This window comes from Cannabis sativa, chromosome 6, assembly GCF_029168945.1.
Source record: "Cannabis sativa cultivar Pink pepper isolate KNU-18-1 chromosome 6, ASM2916894v1, whole genome shotgun sequence".
NCBI classification, from domain to species: domain Eukaryota; kingdom Viridiplantae; phylum Streptophyta; class Magnoliopsida; order Rosales; family Cannabaceae; genus Cannabis; species Cannabis sativa.
In genome coordinates this window covers 27,486,621-27,499,750 of record NC_083606.1, presented here as the reverse complement: position 1 = coordinate 27,499,750, position 13,130 = coordinate 27,486,621, and the positions used below count along the sequence as shown (strand labels likewise).

Sequence of the window (13,130 nt, the reverse complement as noted above, 5' to 3'; positions counted from 1 at the left end):
CTGGTTTTGAAATTTTCTCCACCCTCTGCCATCAAATTTCCTTGCTAAATGTTGTTCGCAATCTACAAAGTTTCTTCCAATACCAACTAGTATCCATGCTCATTCTATAAGATCAGAAATCACTTCCTTTGAGATAAATAGAATTAATCCACTTAACCCAAAGAAGGTCTTTTTTGTTCATCAAATCCCAAATAAACCTAGCTAAAGAAGTTTTATTCCATTTAGTTCCATCCTTAAATCTAAGACCACCAAAAGATTTAGGAAGACACACCTTTTCCTAACTAATCAAGTGAACTCTAGCTCGATTATCCTTATGACCCCAAAGGAAGCCCCGACAAAATTTCTCGATCTCCTTTATCACACTTTGAGGCAAGAGGAAGACTCCCATCCAATAGTTCCTTAATCCTATCAATGTAGAGTGGATTAATTGAACCCGACCAACATAGGATAGATGTTTATTAGCCCAAGAGTGAAGCTTGAGTTTCATTTTCTTCAAAATCTGCCCACAGTCCTCAAGTCTCCATTTAGTTGGTCTAAGAGGGATCCCAAGTTACTTGAGAGGAAAATCTCCTATCAAAAGATTTATTTTCTGAGCAAGGGGAGTCGGTTGAGCAACACCTCCAAAGTAAACCTGAGATTTAGCAAAATTAATGGAAAGCCCCGAGGTTTTGCTAAACTCATCAAGAAGATTTTTAATGGCACTAATAGAACCCTCATTCCCTTTATAAGAGATTACTAAATCATCCACAAAACAAAGATTGGTGAGTTTCATTTTTTTGCATAAGGGATGGTACCAGAAATTCTTATCTCTGGCCGCTTTTTGGATGCTACTAGTCAGGTAATCCATAATAAGGACAAAGAGGAGAGGAGAGAGAGGGTCCCCTTGTCTAAGCCCTTGTTCGCCTTTAAAAGTTCCATGAACTCTTCCATTCATTAGTAACGAGTACGACGTATTTCTTACACAGTTCATGATCCACTTTACAAATTTATCAGGAAAGCAATAGGCTACTAGAAGCTTCTCAAGAAAATCCCAATTGACTGTATCATAAGCTTTTCTTATGTCAATTTTGATTGTGCACCTTGGGGAGCAATTCTTTCTTTTATAGTTCTTCAAGAGATCCTGAAGAATAAGAATATTATACGCAATGGAGCGACCTTTAACAAACGCTCCCTGGTTCTGGTTCACTAAGATAGGCAAAACATTAGCAAGCCTTGAACAAATCAACTTAGAAACACATTTGTACAATGTTGTGCAGCAAGCAATTGGCCGGTAGTCAATAGCTTTGGAAGGGCTCTTAGTCTTAGGGATAAGAGAGAGAGCTGTGTTATGTAACTCTGTCGGGAACTGGTTGGTGTCGAAAAAATGAGCTATTGCAGCATGAATATCTTTCCCCACCTCAGGCCACACAGACCGAAAGAACCCTAATCCAAATCCATCAGGGCCAGGAGATTTAGTAATAGGGATACTAAACATCATAGCTCTAACTTCTTTGAGAGAAAAGGGTTTTAGAAGATGAACCTGTTGATCAAGATTGAGCTTGGGTCCCAAAGCTATGTAATCAGGTTGAATCTACAAGTTGGTTTGGCTTTCCCCATTATGCCTTGAAAGTGACTAAGGAAATGTTGAACAACATCAGGGAAGTGATCATTTAATTCCCCTTGGTCAGTCACAAATGATACAATTCTGTTTTCTTCCTTCCTCTTCTTCAATAACGCATGAAAGTAAGCAGTGTTACTATCCCCTTTTTGAATCCAGTTGACTTTGCTTCTCTGATGAAGGAAACTCTGATACATTTTTTTCTGAGTGAGAGACTGATTTGCCGCCTCATGTTCCAAATCAAGAAAATAGTTGTTATTAGGATTAGCTTAGCTTTGGAATTGTGCCTCAATGTAAGTCTCTTTGGCTTTCTCATAGGCCTCTCCAATGTTTCCAATCACATTTCTGTTGAAACTTTTTAGTTTGTGCTTGAGATGCATAATTCTGAGATAAATCCCCTTCAAGCCACTACATCTCAGATACTTCCCCCAACTCTCCATAACAGTCCTTTTAAAATCTGGATGTTCGGTCCAGAAGTTAAAGAATCAAAAAGGCTTGTTACCAATAATCTCAGTAGCATGAGAATGAACCACACAAAGGCAATGATCCAAGCACGTTTCCCAAGAGAAGTGGGCTGAAGTATTCGAAAAATCATCAACCCAATCCTCATTATGAAAAACATGGTCTATGCGGGAAAAGATCCTACTATTCTGTTTATTAGTCCAAGTGAATTCGATCCTGTGCGTTTCATCGGCCCAACAAAAGAGTTGACAATCCAATTATTAGAATCTACTAGCTCCGAAGCACTAATTGGATTCCCCCCTTATCTGTCATCATGATTGAACACCGCATTAAAGTCACCAAGAATAATCCAAGCCTTAGTTACATTTATCATTGAAAGAGCAGACCAAAGATCACTTCTTCCTTCTATGGTATTGGCTCCATAGATAAAGGAAGCAAAGTAATCTTTTTTCTGTCCTATCATTTTGATGTGACAATGAACATGTTGCTTAGAATCTTCAATAACTTCAACATTCACAAACTTCTTTCTCCAATGTAAGAGAATCCTACCTTCAATTTTATTACTAGAAAAAAACTCCCAGTGAGTAAAATAATTCGCCATCATTGTTTGAAGCCTCTTCCCTTTAACCTTTGTTTCAACCAAAGCTCCAACCCCTATTTTATTCATTCTCCATACTTCCGCAACTTTTTCTTGTTTCTCTTTTTTATTCAAACCCCTAACATTCCAACAACTTATATTACAAAAATCCATCAATCACAAACTGCAGTACCTTACTCCCCCTATATCTTCAATTTGTTCCCCCGTTAGGATCGCAAAAGAGTTCCTAAGAACCTTCTCACTAGAATCCAAGTCTTTCCTAGATGAGCCCGAGCCCTTGGAAGATCGGTTCTTTGGAGCTTTCCATTCCCCATCATTTTCCTTCCCTGTAGTTACATTGTTCTAGCCTTCTGAAACTTTTCTGTTTCCTTCAGAGATAACTGTATTGTTTTGGTCATCTTCTTTTTGAGTTTCATTGACTGTAGCGGTATTGGTAGTCTCCTCAGTTACATTATTAGCTACTGTAACAGCTTCAGTAGTTACTTCTTTAGCTACTCCATTCACTTTAGCTTTCCTTTTCGGCTTTTCTACCTTCCTACATTCAGCCATAATGTGTCCAAATCCACCGCAATGTTTGCATTTCACCGGCAGCCACTCATACTCAATTTCCTGCTCTACCAATTGCCCATATTCATTAACAAACCAAAAAGTTCGTTCCGATTTATCAGTTATTTCCATTTCAACAAGAACACGAGCGAATTGAACTCGGGTTCGGTCCTTAGTGTGCTTATCAATAATTATCGGATTCCCCACAGTACTTACAAGAGCGCTCACAGTTTTTTTACCCCAATATTGGATCCCAAGATTAGGTAGCCTAATCCGAAGAGGAAATGCTTTCACCATCCTAACCATATTCAAATTCGCAGACCACGGTCTAACAATGACCGATTTCCTATCAAATTGAATCATTCCGTTCTCAAGCACCTCATCTCTTGTTGCTTCATCATTAAATTTCACCATTGTAAGCCCCTTTGTCATTCTAGCAATATGAATTATACCTAAATGCCCCCAAATTCTACGGATAAAACCTTCAAAGACCAAAGCTGGAACATTAGCACCCAGCACCATACATATAACTAGAGATTTCCAGCTTTCCTCTTCCAATTTCACCTCCTCCAAGTCTATGTGAGCAATTTTCCTACCTTCCCTAATCTTCGGTTCAGTATAAGAAAGTTTAGCATCAGAGTTTAGGGCCTTACCTCCTGAGAACTGCTGCCAATGGTGTTGCTGTTGGAAATTATTTTACCAGGATCTTAGATCTACTCACAAGTATGTTTATTAACATCCTAAATATGAACTTTCTAAACGATGAAATAAACACATATAAAGTTTAGGAAACCTTACATTGGTTGCAGCGGAATAATATGACTCCTTCCATTCAGATATCTAGCCCTTGATTCCTTTCTGTAGCAGAGCATTATCAATATCTGAACCTGGATCTCTTTCTCTGAATCTTTGATGCTGAATCTCCTTTGCTGATGATCTTTCTTCACGATCTTCCTCACTATGATTGAGGTATTGCTTGATGTGTGTGGGCACTACTCTAATCACTAAGGATTTCGAAATATATTGAAGAAGAAGAGAGAGAGTGGTCAGCTAAAGATAGGGAGAGAGAAGGCTCAGTTTTTCTGAATAGAAAAAGTCAGAAGAAAAGTGTTATTTTTCTGAAGCCTTCACTATCTATTTATAGCATTCCACTAGGGTTAGATTTGAATTATATGGCATTAAAATAATGAAAAAATCAATTTAAAATATACATATAGGTGGCCGGCCATACATAAGTGGATTGGGCCTTGGGTTTTGCAATTTTGCAATTTTACCACCTTTTGTATCTGATTTTCTCAAAAATACCAATTTCCTAATTCAATCATTTAAATGCCAATTCTAACTATTTAATAACTATAAATAATTATTAAATAATATTGTCATTTATCATATTTATTAATTGAACCATACAAAGTATCATAATTAACAAATATGCCCCTATAAACTCTTTCTTTACAATTTCGCCCTTACTTAGTGAAAAATTCACAAATAGACATAGTCTAATTCGTGAATTATAATTGATTAATCAAAACCAATTACATGAGTCTTACAAGCAATATTATCTCAACTAGTGGGGGGACCATGGGTCTATATAACCGAGCTTCCAATAAGTAGATCAAGAATTTAGCACTAAAATTCACTAACTTATTAATTCTTCGTTGAATCCATGCATAGAACTTAGAATTGCACTCTCAGTATATAGAGTGCTCTATATGTTCCACCATATAGACACATCATTAGTTATCCATTGTTATAATCCTAATTTGATCAATGATCCTCTATATGAATGATCTACATTGTAAAGGGATTAAATTACCGTTACACCCTACAATGTATTTATTCCTTAAAACACTTGACCCCGTATAAATGATATTTCAGCTTATGTGAAATGAGTACTCCACCATTTATGTTCGTTTGGTCAAGCTCGAAGGAGATCATCCTTTGCTTACTATTCGCCAGATAGAAGCTATAGATTCCATGTTTATGATAGCGCTCCCACTCAATTGCACTACCGTGTTCCCAAAATGTACGTATCACCCTGACCTAAAACATCTATCACCACCTTTGATCCCAGCCTGCGACCTAGTTTTTTCCTTTTCGCCATGGATAGAGAGAAAATGAGGTCGTCAAGAATATTATAACGTCATTACGTTATCAAAAACTATCTTTCTAATATTATTTAAAACGAATGTATAATATTCTTATAAAAAGTTACAAGTATTACAGTTAAATTAAAATTTTAATTAACAACAAATTTTGTATTATTAAGTTTTTATATTATAAATTGCAGTTAAATAAAATACTTTTAATAAAAAATGATTTTATTTGTTGAATAATATCAAAAAATAAAAACTAATTGCACAATTAAAAATATATATAGCTGAAATAAAAATCAATAATATAATTAAATATACATGCATTGAATACTAATGTAGTATATAAATGTATATAAAGATCATATATTGTTTGTAACGCTAAAAAAGAAAGGACATTTAAAAAGAGCAATGCTAACGAACACCTTGCTAAAGCAGGTGCATATTACTATTTGTGTATTTTAATATCGGATCTTACATATTTTTTAATTTAATAAAGAGTAATTTGCGGCATAAATATTTAAGTTTAACTCTCGGTTGTAAATAAGTACCTAAGTTTAATTTTTGGCGGTAATAATACTAACAATCAAGTATTTATTATAACTTAGGTATTATTACCGTAAAAAATTAAACTTAGGTATTTATTTACAACTGGAAGTTAAACTTAAGTACTTATGCCGCAAATTACTCTTTAATAAATTATATAGAGAACCGCTGACTAATTATAAGGCTTTATATCAGTGTAGTGTTGAGTATTCTCATTTAAAAATAGTAGCAATAATAATAGAAATCTAAGTATATAAAAAAAATATTAATCATTTGATACTTTATAAAGTAATGTGTTGTATAAATATCTAAGTTTAACTCTCAGCTGTAAATAAATACTTAAGTTTAATTTTTTTGCGCTAATGATACTTTAGTTATACTTCTGAAACTCTCTAGGTACCTGGTTGTTAAATATTAATTAAATTTTCACGTGGCAATTCTTGATTGGTCCAGGTCTTAAATTTTTAATTATTTTTTAAAAATAATTTATATATAACAATAAGAAAATAACACATGAATAATAACTTTGACATTTAATAAATAGGTACTAGGGAGATTTAAAAATATAACTTATAACTATTATTACAGTCAAAAATTAAACTTTAAGTATTTATTTGTAATTGGTTATTAAACTTACGTATTGAAGTATGTAGTATTTAAGACATAAATTAATCTAATTTATAATATAAAAAATTAGAAATTAAAAATAAATTTGAAAAATTAAGAAATTAATCAGCCAGCTCACCTCACCTCACATCGTATGAGAATTGTATTATTATAATACATATAACAAAGTTAGGAGGTGTCTCCGAATGCAACGAGAAAACTAGCGGAAGAGAATCAAAATCTGACCCAGTCATTAATTAACCCTCCAAGTTCCTCAATTTATTATAACACTTTCTGTCTCTCTCTTTCGGGGTTTCCTCTGAATCCCTCACTTTTTCCTCCTGTCAGAATGCGGCAACCCAAGACCGCCGCTTCTGAATTCTCAAACTCTTCCTTACCTCTTTTTGCATCTCCAAAATAAAAAATAATCATATTAATCATATTTTTACCATGAAATTACAACCTCCATTACTCTATAAGGTACTATTCCTAGCTCTAGTTCATATCTTCCTCCTTTGTTCTGCTCAGGACAACGATGCCGGACTCACGGCAACGGCTCCGCCACCTGCTCTGGAGGACTGTAATGGGATTTTCGTATCGTACACGTTTATTTCAAGGACGAAGGAATTTCCACGGGTGAAAAACGTGTCTGCTCAGTCTTGGGCGTTCAAGTCGGAGGTTTCCGTTGTCAATGCCGGGTCGGAGGAGCTCCAGGCATGGAAGGTTTTTGTTGGGTTTCAGCACCGTGAAATTTTGGTTTCTGCCGATGGTGCAGTTGTCATGGACGGAGGAGATTTTCCCGTGGATGTTGCGAATGGGACCTACTTGTCGGGGAACCCCATTACGGATTTGAAAACTTCCATTGATACAGCTGGAGACTTTTCGCAGATACAGGCGACAATTGCGATTACTGGGACAATGTTTGGGCTTCGGCCTAAAGCTATTCCAATGCCCAAAACAATCAAACTTGAGAATGATGGGTTTAAGTGTCCTGCTCCTCATTTACAAGGCAAGTTATGTTCTGGTTCTTTATCTTATAATATTCTTCCGTTAACAACAACTTTCGATTATGTTTGTTTTTCTGAAAAACCACTTATTATACGTCGGTGGTTTTCAAAGAAAAAGTTATTATACGTCCGTGCCAATGGCGGACACGCAGACATATATAGAAATATATAAATATAAATATATATCTAATTAAGTAAGAAAAGAAAATGTTCTCTTCTTGGACCATCCTCTGTAAAATATTTCTGTCCATTTTCGTTAACTGTAAACTTGCTTTCTATATATTCATAGTTTAATTTAAAATGCAGTGGGATCTACTTATAAAATATTTTTATGTATTATTAATTTTCTTAAACCGTTCCTTATTCACAAATTTTTTTTCTTTGAGAAAATAGATTGTTATCAATATATTTACAATTGTTTATAATGGCATGTCCTAATGTTATATGTTCGATGAGAAATGGACAGGAATCCAGGAGTCGAGTCCGCTATATTTACCATATTTTTTATTAATTATAAACCGTTACTATAATTTGCTTTAGTGGTGTCCTTTTCTCGCATTTTCTCGCAGCTAGAGAGAATTGAAAGTTTGTTGCAACAATCATATACATTTTAATATTATTTATTATTTTTATATTATGTGGATGCAAATGGCTCCCATACTGGATGGATTATGAGTTTAAAATTTAGCTGTAATGTGATTTTTTTTTGTTTAAAACCGTGGACAATAGTAAGAACATGATTGTAATGGAAAATGTGTTTCGTGTTATCCTAAATAAATAATATATAGAAGATTGATTTTATACTATAAGTTTTGCAACAGAAATATATTTATCAATTGTTTCATTAATTGTCGCTTTTACAGGGACAAGATCCATGTACGTATGCTGCAGACCTGATCCAAAATACAAAGCGAAGAAATCGAAAAGGACAAAGTTCTTACCTCGTCGAAACGGTGACCTCTCCTTTACGTACGATATCATGCAAGCCTATGGCGGAAGCTACCTAGCCCAAGTAACCATGGAAAACAAGCACCCATTGGGTCGTCTCGACCATTGGAACTTAACCTGGGAATGGAGCCGAGGAGAGTTCATCTTCAACATGAGAGGAGCTTACACCCGCACAAAAGATTACTCGCAATGCATTTATGGCCCTGCCGGAAACTACTACAAAGACTTAGATTTCTCCCAAGTCATGAGCTGTGACAAAAAACCCATCATCGCCGACCTTCCTGCCGAGCGAGCTGAGGATGAGAAAGTAGGAAAGTTGCCATTCTGTTGCAGAAATGGTAGCTTACTTCCGCCATCAATGGACATAAATAAAGCAAAATCAATCTTCCAATTAGAGGTCTACAAGCTCCCACCTGACGTGGGCAACAGAACTACGATATACCCACCTCAGAAATGGCAAATCGATGGTGTTTTGAATCCAGAGTACAAATGCGGGACGCCAATTCGGGTCGATCCAAGTGAATTTCCCGATCCAAGTGGGCTTCAATCGGTCTCATATGCCATCGCTAGTTGGCAAGTTGTGTGTAACATAACCCGACCAAAGCCCAAGCAGTCTCGGTGCTGCGTCTCGTTCTCATCTTATTACAACGACTCTGTGGTCCCGTGCAACACATGCGCCTGTGGTTGTTCAGAAGATCCTCATAGCATTGCGGGAACTTGTGATGCTGACAGGCCTCCGATGCTTCTTCCTGCAGAGGCTCTTTTGGTTCCATTCGCCAATAGGTCAGAGAAAGCTAGAGCTTGGGCCAAACTGAGACACTTTCCAATGCCCAAAAAGTTGCCCTGTTCCGATAACTGTGGGGTTAGTCTAAACTGGCATATAAACTCGGATTATAGGAGTGGATGGACGGCTAGGATCACTCTCTTCAACTGGAGACCTGACCCATTTGAGGATTGGTTTGCTGCAGTTCAGATGAAGAAAGCTTACCCTGGTTACGAAAATGTTTACTCCTTTAATGGAACGAAGCTTAACATTAAAGGAGCAAACAACACCATTTTCTTCCAGGGGTTGAAAGGTTTGAATTTCTTGATGGGCCAGAGTAATGGATCGAACCCCAAAATTGATCCACCAGTCCCTGGTAAGCAGCAGTCAGTGATCTCTTTTTTGAAGAAGAACACTCCTGGGATTAATATCCGTCGTGGGGATGGGTTCCCGACAAAGGTTTATTTTAATGGCGAAGAGTGTGAGATTCCGGAAAGTTTTCCAATAGAAAATTCTGGCTATAATGCAGCCACTAATGGACTCTTGTCAACTTTCCTTGTTTGTGTGTTCACTTTCATGCTGATGATTGACCATGGCTTCCGTTGATGATGATTATGAATAATTTTTTTTGTTTAGTTTTGGTAAATTCTGATACACCTTTACGAAATATTAATAAAGTTTAATTTACTCGCAACATTTGTTGTGTAAGATTTTTGTTATTATGATAATTATTCCTTTCTTTTTCGGACATATATAGGTGGGACTGTGGGAGATAATACGTGTTTCACGATGATGACGCAATGTAACTAGAATTAAGACGCTGAACATTTGAAGAAGAGGATATATGACCATCATGGGATTATGAAAGGTTTCTCTTTCCTAGGAAAAAATCTAACATATTTATAAAAGAAAGTTTAAATACTACAAGTATCTATGTACGGGCTGGGCTGTATTCATTGGATTTGTAAACATGTTTTATTTCTGTGGTGTCAAGTGTGTCTTTTTTTTTTATTTTATTTTTTACAAAGAGATGTTTTCACGACATAAAGTTTAATGTAGGAAATATAAAATGTTGACTATTTAGGATTTTTACTCTCCTAATTATAACTCTGTTATTGTGTCTTTTAAACTATTTAATCTATTACAAATGGTATCTGAACAATTTACAGTTTGTAAATTGGTTATTTTGTCAACTTTTATGGTATATAATAAATAAAATAATGACATGACTACTTAGCTAATTGTCACTTTAGTATCACGTGTATAATTTAAAATTTTAAAAATAATTATATATTTTTTAAAAATTATAAAATTAAATTAATGGTTAAAAAAATGAGAAAAAACAAGAAAATACAAATTAGGAAAAAAAATTTACTAAAATACATTGAGCCAACTATTTAAGCTATTATACAGCCCACAAACAAATAATTACAAAAATACCACCTTTAAACTTTCAGCCGCACAAAACAGAACGATAAACAACAAAAAGCTTCGATCGTACAAACCTGCAACACAATTGAAATGAAACCAAATTCAGAGGAAGACCACCATTAATTCAAACGAATTTCATTGGAAAAGAAGACACGAAACGATTTAAACGGAAATTAACGAAAAAAAGATCAATAAAATTGGGACAAAACTGAAATTAAACACTATTTTTCGGTTTTATTTGATCAAAACAACTCATCCTAATATCGAAATTCAGATTCATATAATGTAGATCTCTAACAAACAGATCTGGAGTTCTCCCATGATTTTAAACCAGGTATAATGCAAAAAACCAAAAAAAAAAAGAGTCATGAATAATAGATCTAAGGTATATACAGTTGCATTTTTGTTGATTTTTGATTTCCAATATGGAATATATTAATTTACAAACACAATAAGAAAAGAAAATTCGAATTAATCTACAGCTAGTTACGTATAAGTATGTTTCATTTTTTTAGGTTGCTTTATAGTTGTATTATCATTTCATATGGTGTTTATCAATATTGTAGGAATTTCATTTGACGGTAAAAAAGAAAGATCACTTCAAAAAAGACTGCTTCAACATGGTTAGTTTTATGAAAATAGTTGCATTTCGTTTTATAATAGTTGCTAAAACATTTTGATACAAACAAAAATATTGTAAAAATACAGGGTTCACAATTGGCAATAAATGACTTGAAATAATAAATAGATTTGGAGCTCTCCATCAATCCAAATCAGGTATGTTGACCTCGCTTTTAGCCAACGACAGTGAGTCTAATTTAGTAAGCGACAAGTAGTTTATAACGATTGATATATAGTAAAGCAATATAAAGACACGAGAATTTTATAGAGGTTCAGCCCCGAGCAGTTCGGTAATAACCTAATCCTCGTTATTTGTATTAACTCAAGAACAAAGAGAAATGTTCATTTTCTTATAGCTCTTACAACAATATCTCTGAATATGAATTCTTAGATAATATCTCTTAAGTAAAATCTCTCCACCCTTTGCCCAGTGAACATGCATCACTATTTATAGGGTTATGAGCTTGGACAGGAAGTATTTCCCTTCTCGTTACAATGGATATAAGCAGAAATATTGCATAATACATACAGAATACATTGATCGTGGGATTTGGACAGCTTGACAAATTTTCTGCAATCTGATCCCCAAGTTATAGGGATTTCTTTGATGACTCACGATGCGAAAGCTGAATTCGCTAAGTGTTGGTCGCTCTACGCAGATTGTTGATCGCTTTGCTTCGAGCATGCATACAAGGCATCCTGTTCAGACTATATTCTACGAGCAGATATTCAGAGTCGATTCCATGTGTCACCATCATGTGATGCCACGTCAGAGTGCAAAAATTAGGATAACATTTGCCCCCCAAGTCTGTACGGGACTTCCAAAGTTGCGTGTAGACTTCATCCGAGTTGCTTTTGCATTTGGATGGGTGACCCGTGTCAAGCGCGTTTAATCGCGACTCGATGTGAGGCTGACTGGGCGTCCCTTCGGTTTTCGGCTAATAAATGCTCTGACAATTAATATTTCAAAATCCAATTTTCTCTCACCACGGTTGACGGCTGCACTTGATTATTTTTGATTTCCCATATTGGCTTTTAGGGGGGAGCCGAGGCGTCTGAGGTTCTTTTGAAATGATTACCCCTTTTTCGTTGTTTGCCTATAAATACGAGTGAGCGTTTGTACAGAAACTCATTTTCACCATCCTTCTTTGCTAAGTAAGTTCAGAGGGAAAAGAGAGGTTTTCGGCTTCAAATTTGCTGAAGTGCCTTCATCAAAACTGCTCGTTTGGCTTGGCGTTACCTGAATCCAAACATCTGATCCTTGAGTAAGTTCTCGATTTCCTTTATGTTTACTTTGCATGTTTACTTTTTGAATGCACCTTCGACTTTGCTGTAGAAGATATGTAGGAAACCCTAAGTTTAGAAACTTTGCGATTCTCCTTTGTCATGGGTTCATGTGATTTCACCGTCCGTAGTGTTTGATTTCTGGACTGCATAATGCCTGTCTTTCATCTTGCTTATTCTAAGCTTCATGAAATTTTTTGCCCTAACTCGAGAAATTTCAAACTTCCTAAGTTTTGACTTTTCGTTGAATATTCTTATTCTTTAATCTGTTGAGTACTCTTGGTCGGCATATTTGCTTGTTTTAACGTTCGATATTCCGACCAAACACTCATCTTGTGTGTTGTCTTTTGTAGATGAACTCAGGTGAGTTTCGGGAGAGCGAACATCGAATTGACCAGGACTTGCTTCAACTCTTACACGAGGACCATCCTCGTCTCTATTCTAGCCCACCTTCTTTGAGTGAAAGGCATTCTTCCTTAAGTCTTTCATCCAACCATAGAATGATGGCTCGTACCAAAAAGACAATGCATATGGTTGACGCATCTGACCCTCAAGTGGCTTGGCACGCCACTTTGCCCAGCGCCGAACAAGATCCAGTCGTCTAGGAGGAGGGGGATCATGAAGGGGA

The 13,130-nt window shown here is 35.7% G+C and overlaps 1 protein-coding gene across 2 annotated transcripts; it reads left to right on the top strand.

Moving 5' to 3' along the window:
* The first annotated feature begins 6,663 nt into the window (after positions 1–6,663).
* On the top strand, positions 6,664–10,125 carry LOC115694775 (COBRA-like protein 10). Of its 2 annotated transcripts, XM_030621863.2 has the most exons (3): positions 6,704–7,457; positions 8,319–9,807; positions 9,924–10,125. In XM_030621863.2, exons 1-2 carry the CDS (start codon positions 6,899–6,901, stop codon positions 9,770–9,772), a joined length of 2,013 nt encoding a protein of 670 aa, XP_030477723.1. In that variant the 5' UTR covers positions 6,704–6,898; the 3' UTR covers positions 9,773–9,807; positions 9,924–10,125. The 2 variants fall into 2 exon arrangements, with proteins under 2 accessions (XP_030477722.1, XP_030477723.1); XM_030621862.2 differs by lacking the exon at positions 9,924–10,125 and having other exon boundaries at positions 6,664–7,457; positions 8,319–9,860.
* Positions 10,126–13,130: the final 3,005 nt, after the last annotated feature.

Bases quoted from the DNA above. Each gene is read 5' to 3' on its own strand.
- LOC115694775 (XM_030621863.2), top strand. From the start codon at position 6,899: ATGAAATTACAACCTCCATTACTCTATAAGGTACTATTCCTAGCTCTA. The intron at 7,458-8,318 runs GCAAGTTATGTT...TCGCTTTTACAG, and splicing joins TCCTGCTCCTCATTTACAAG to GGACAAGATCCATGTACGTA.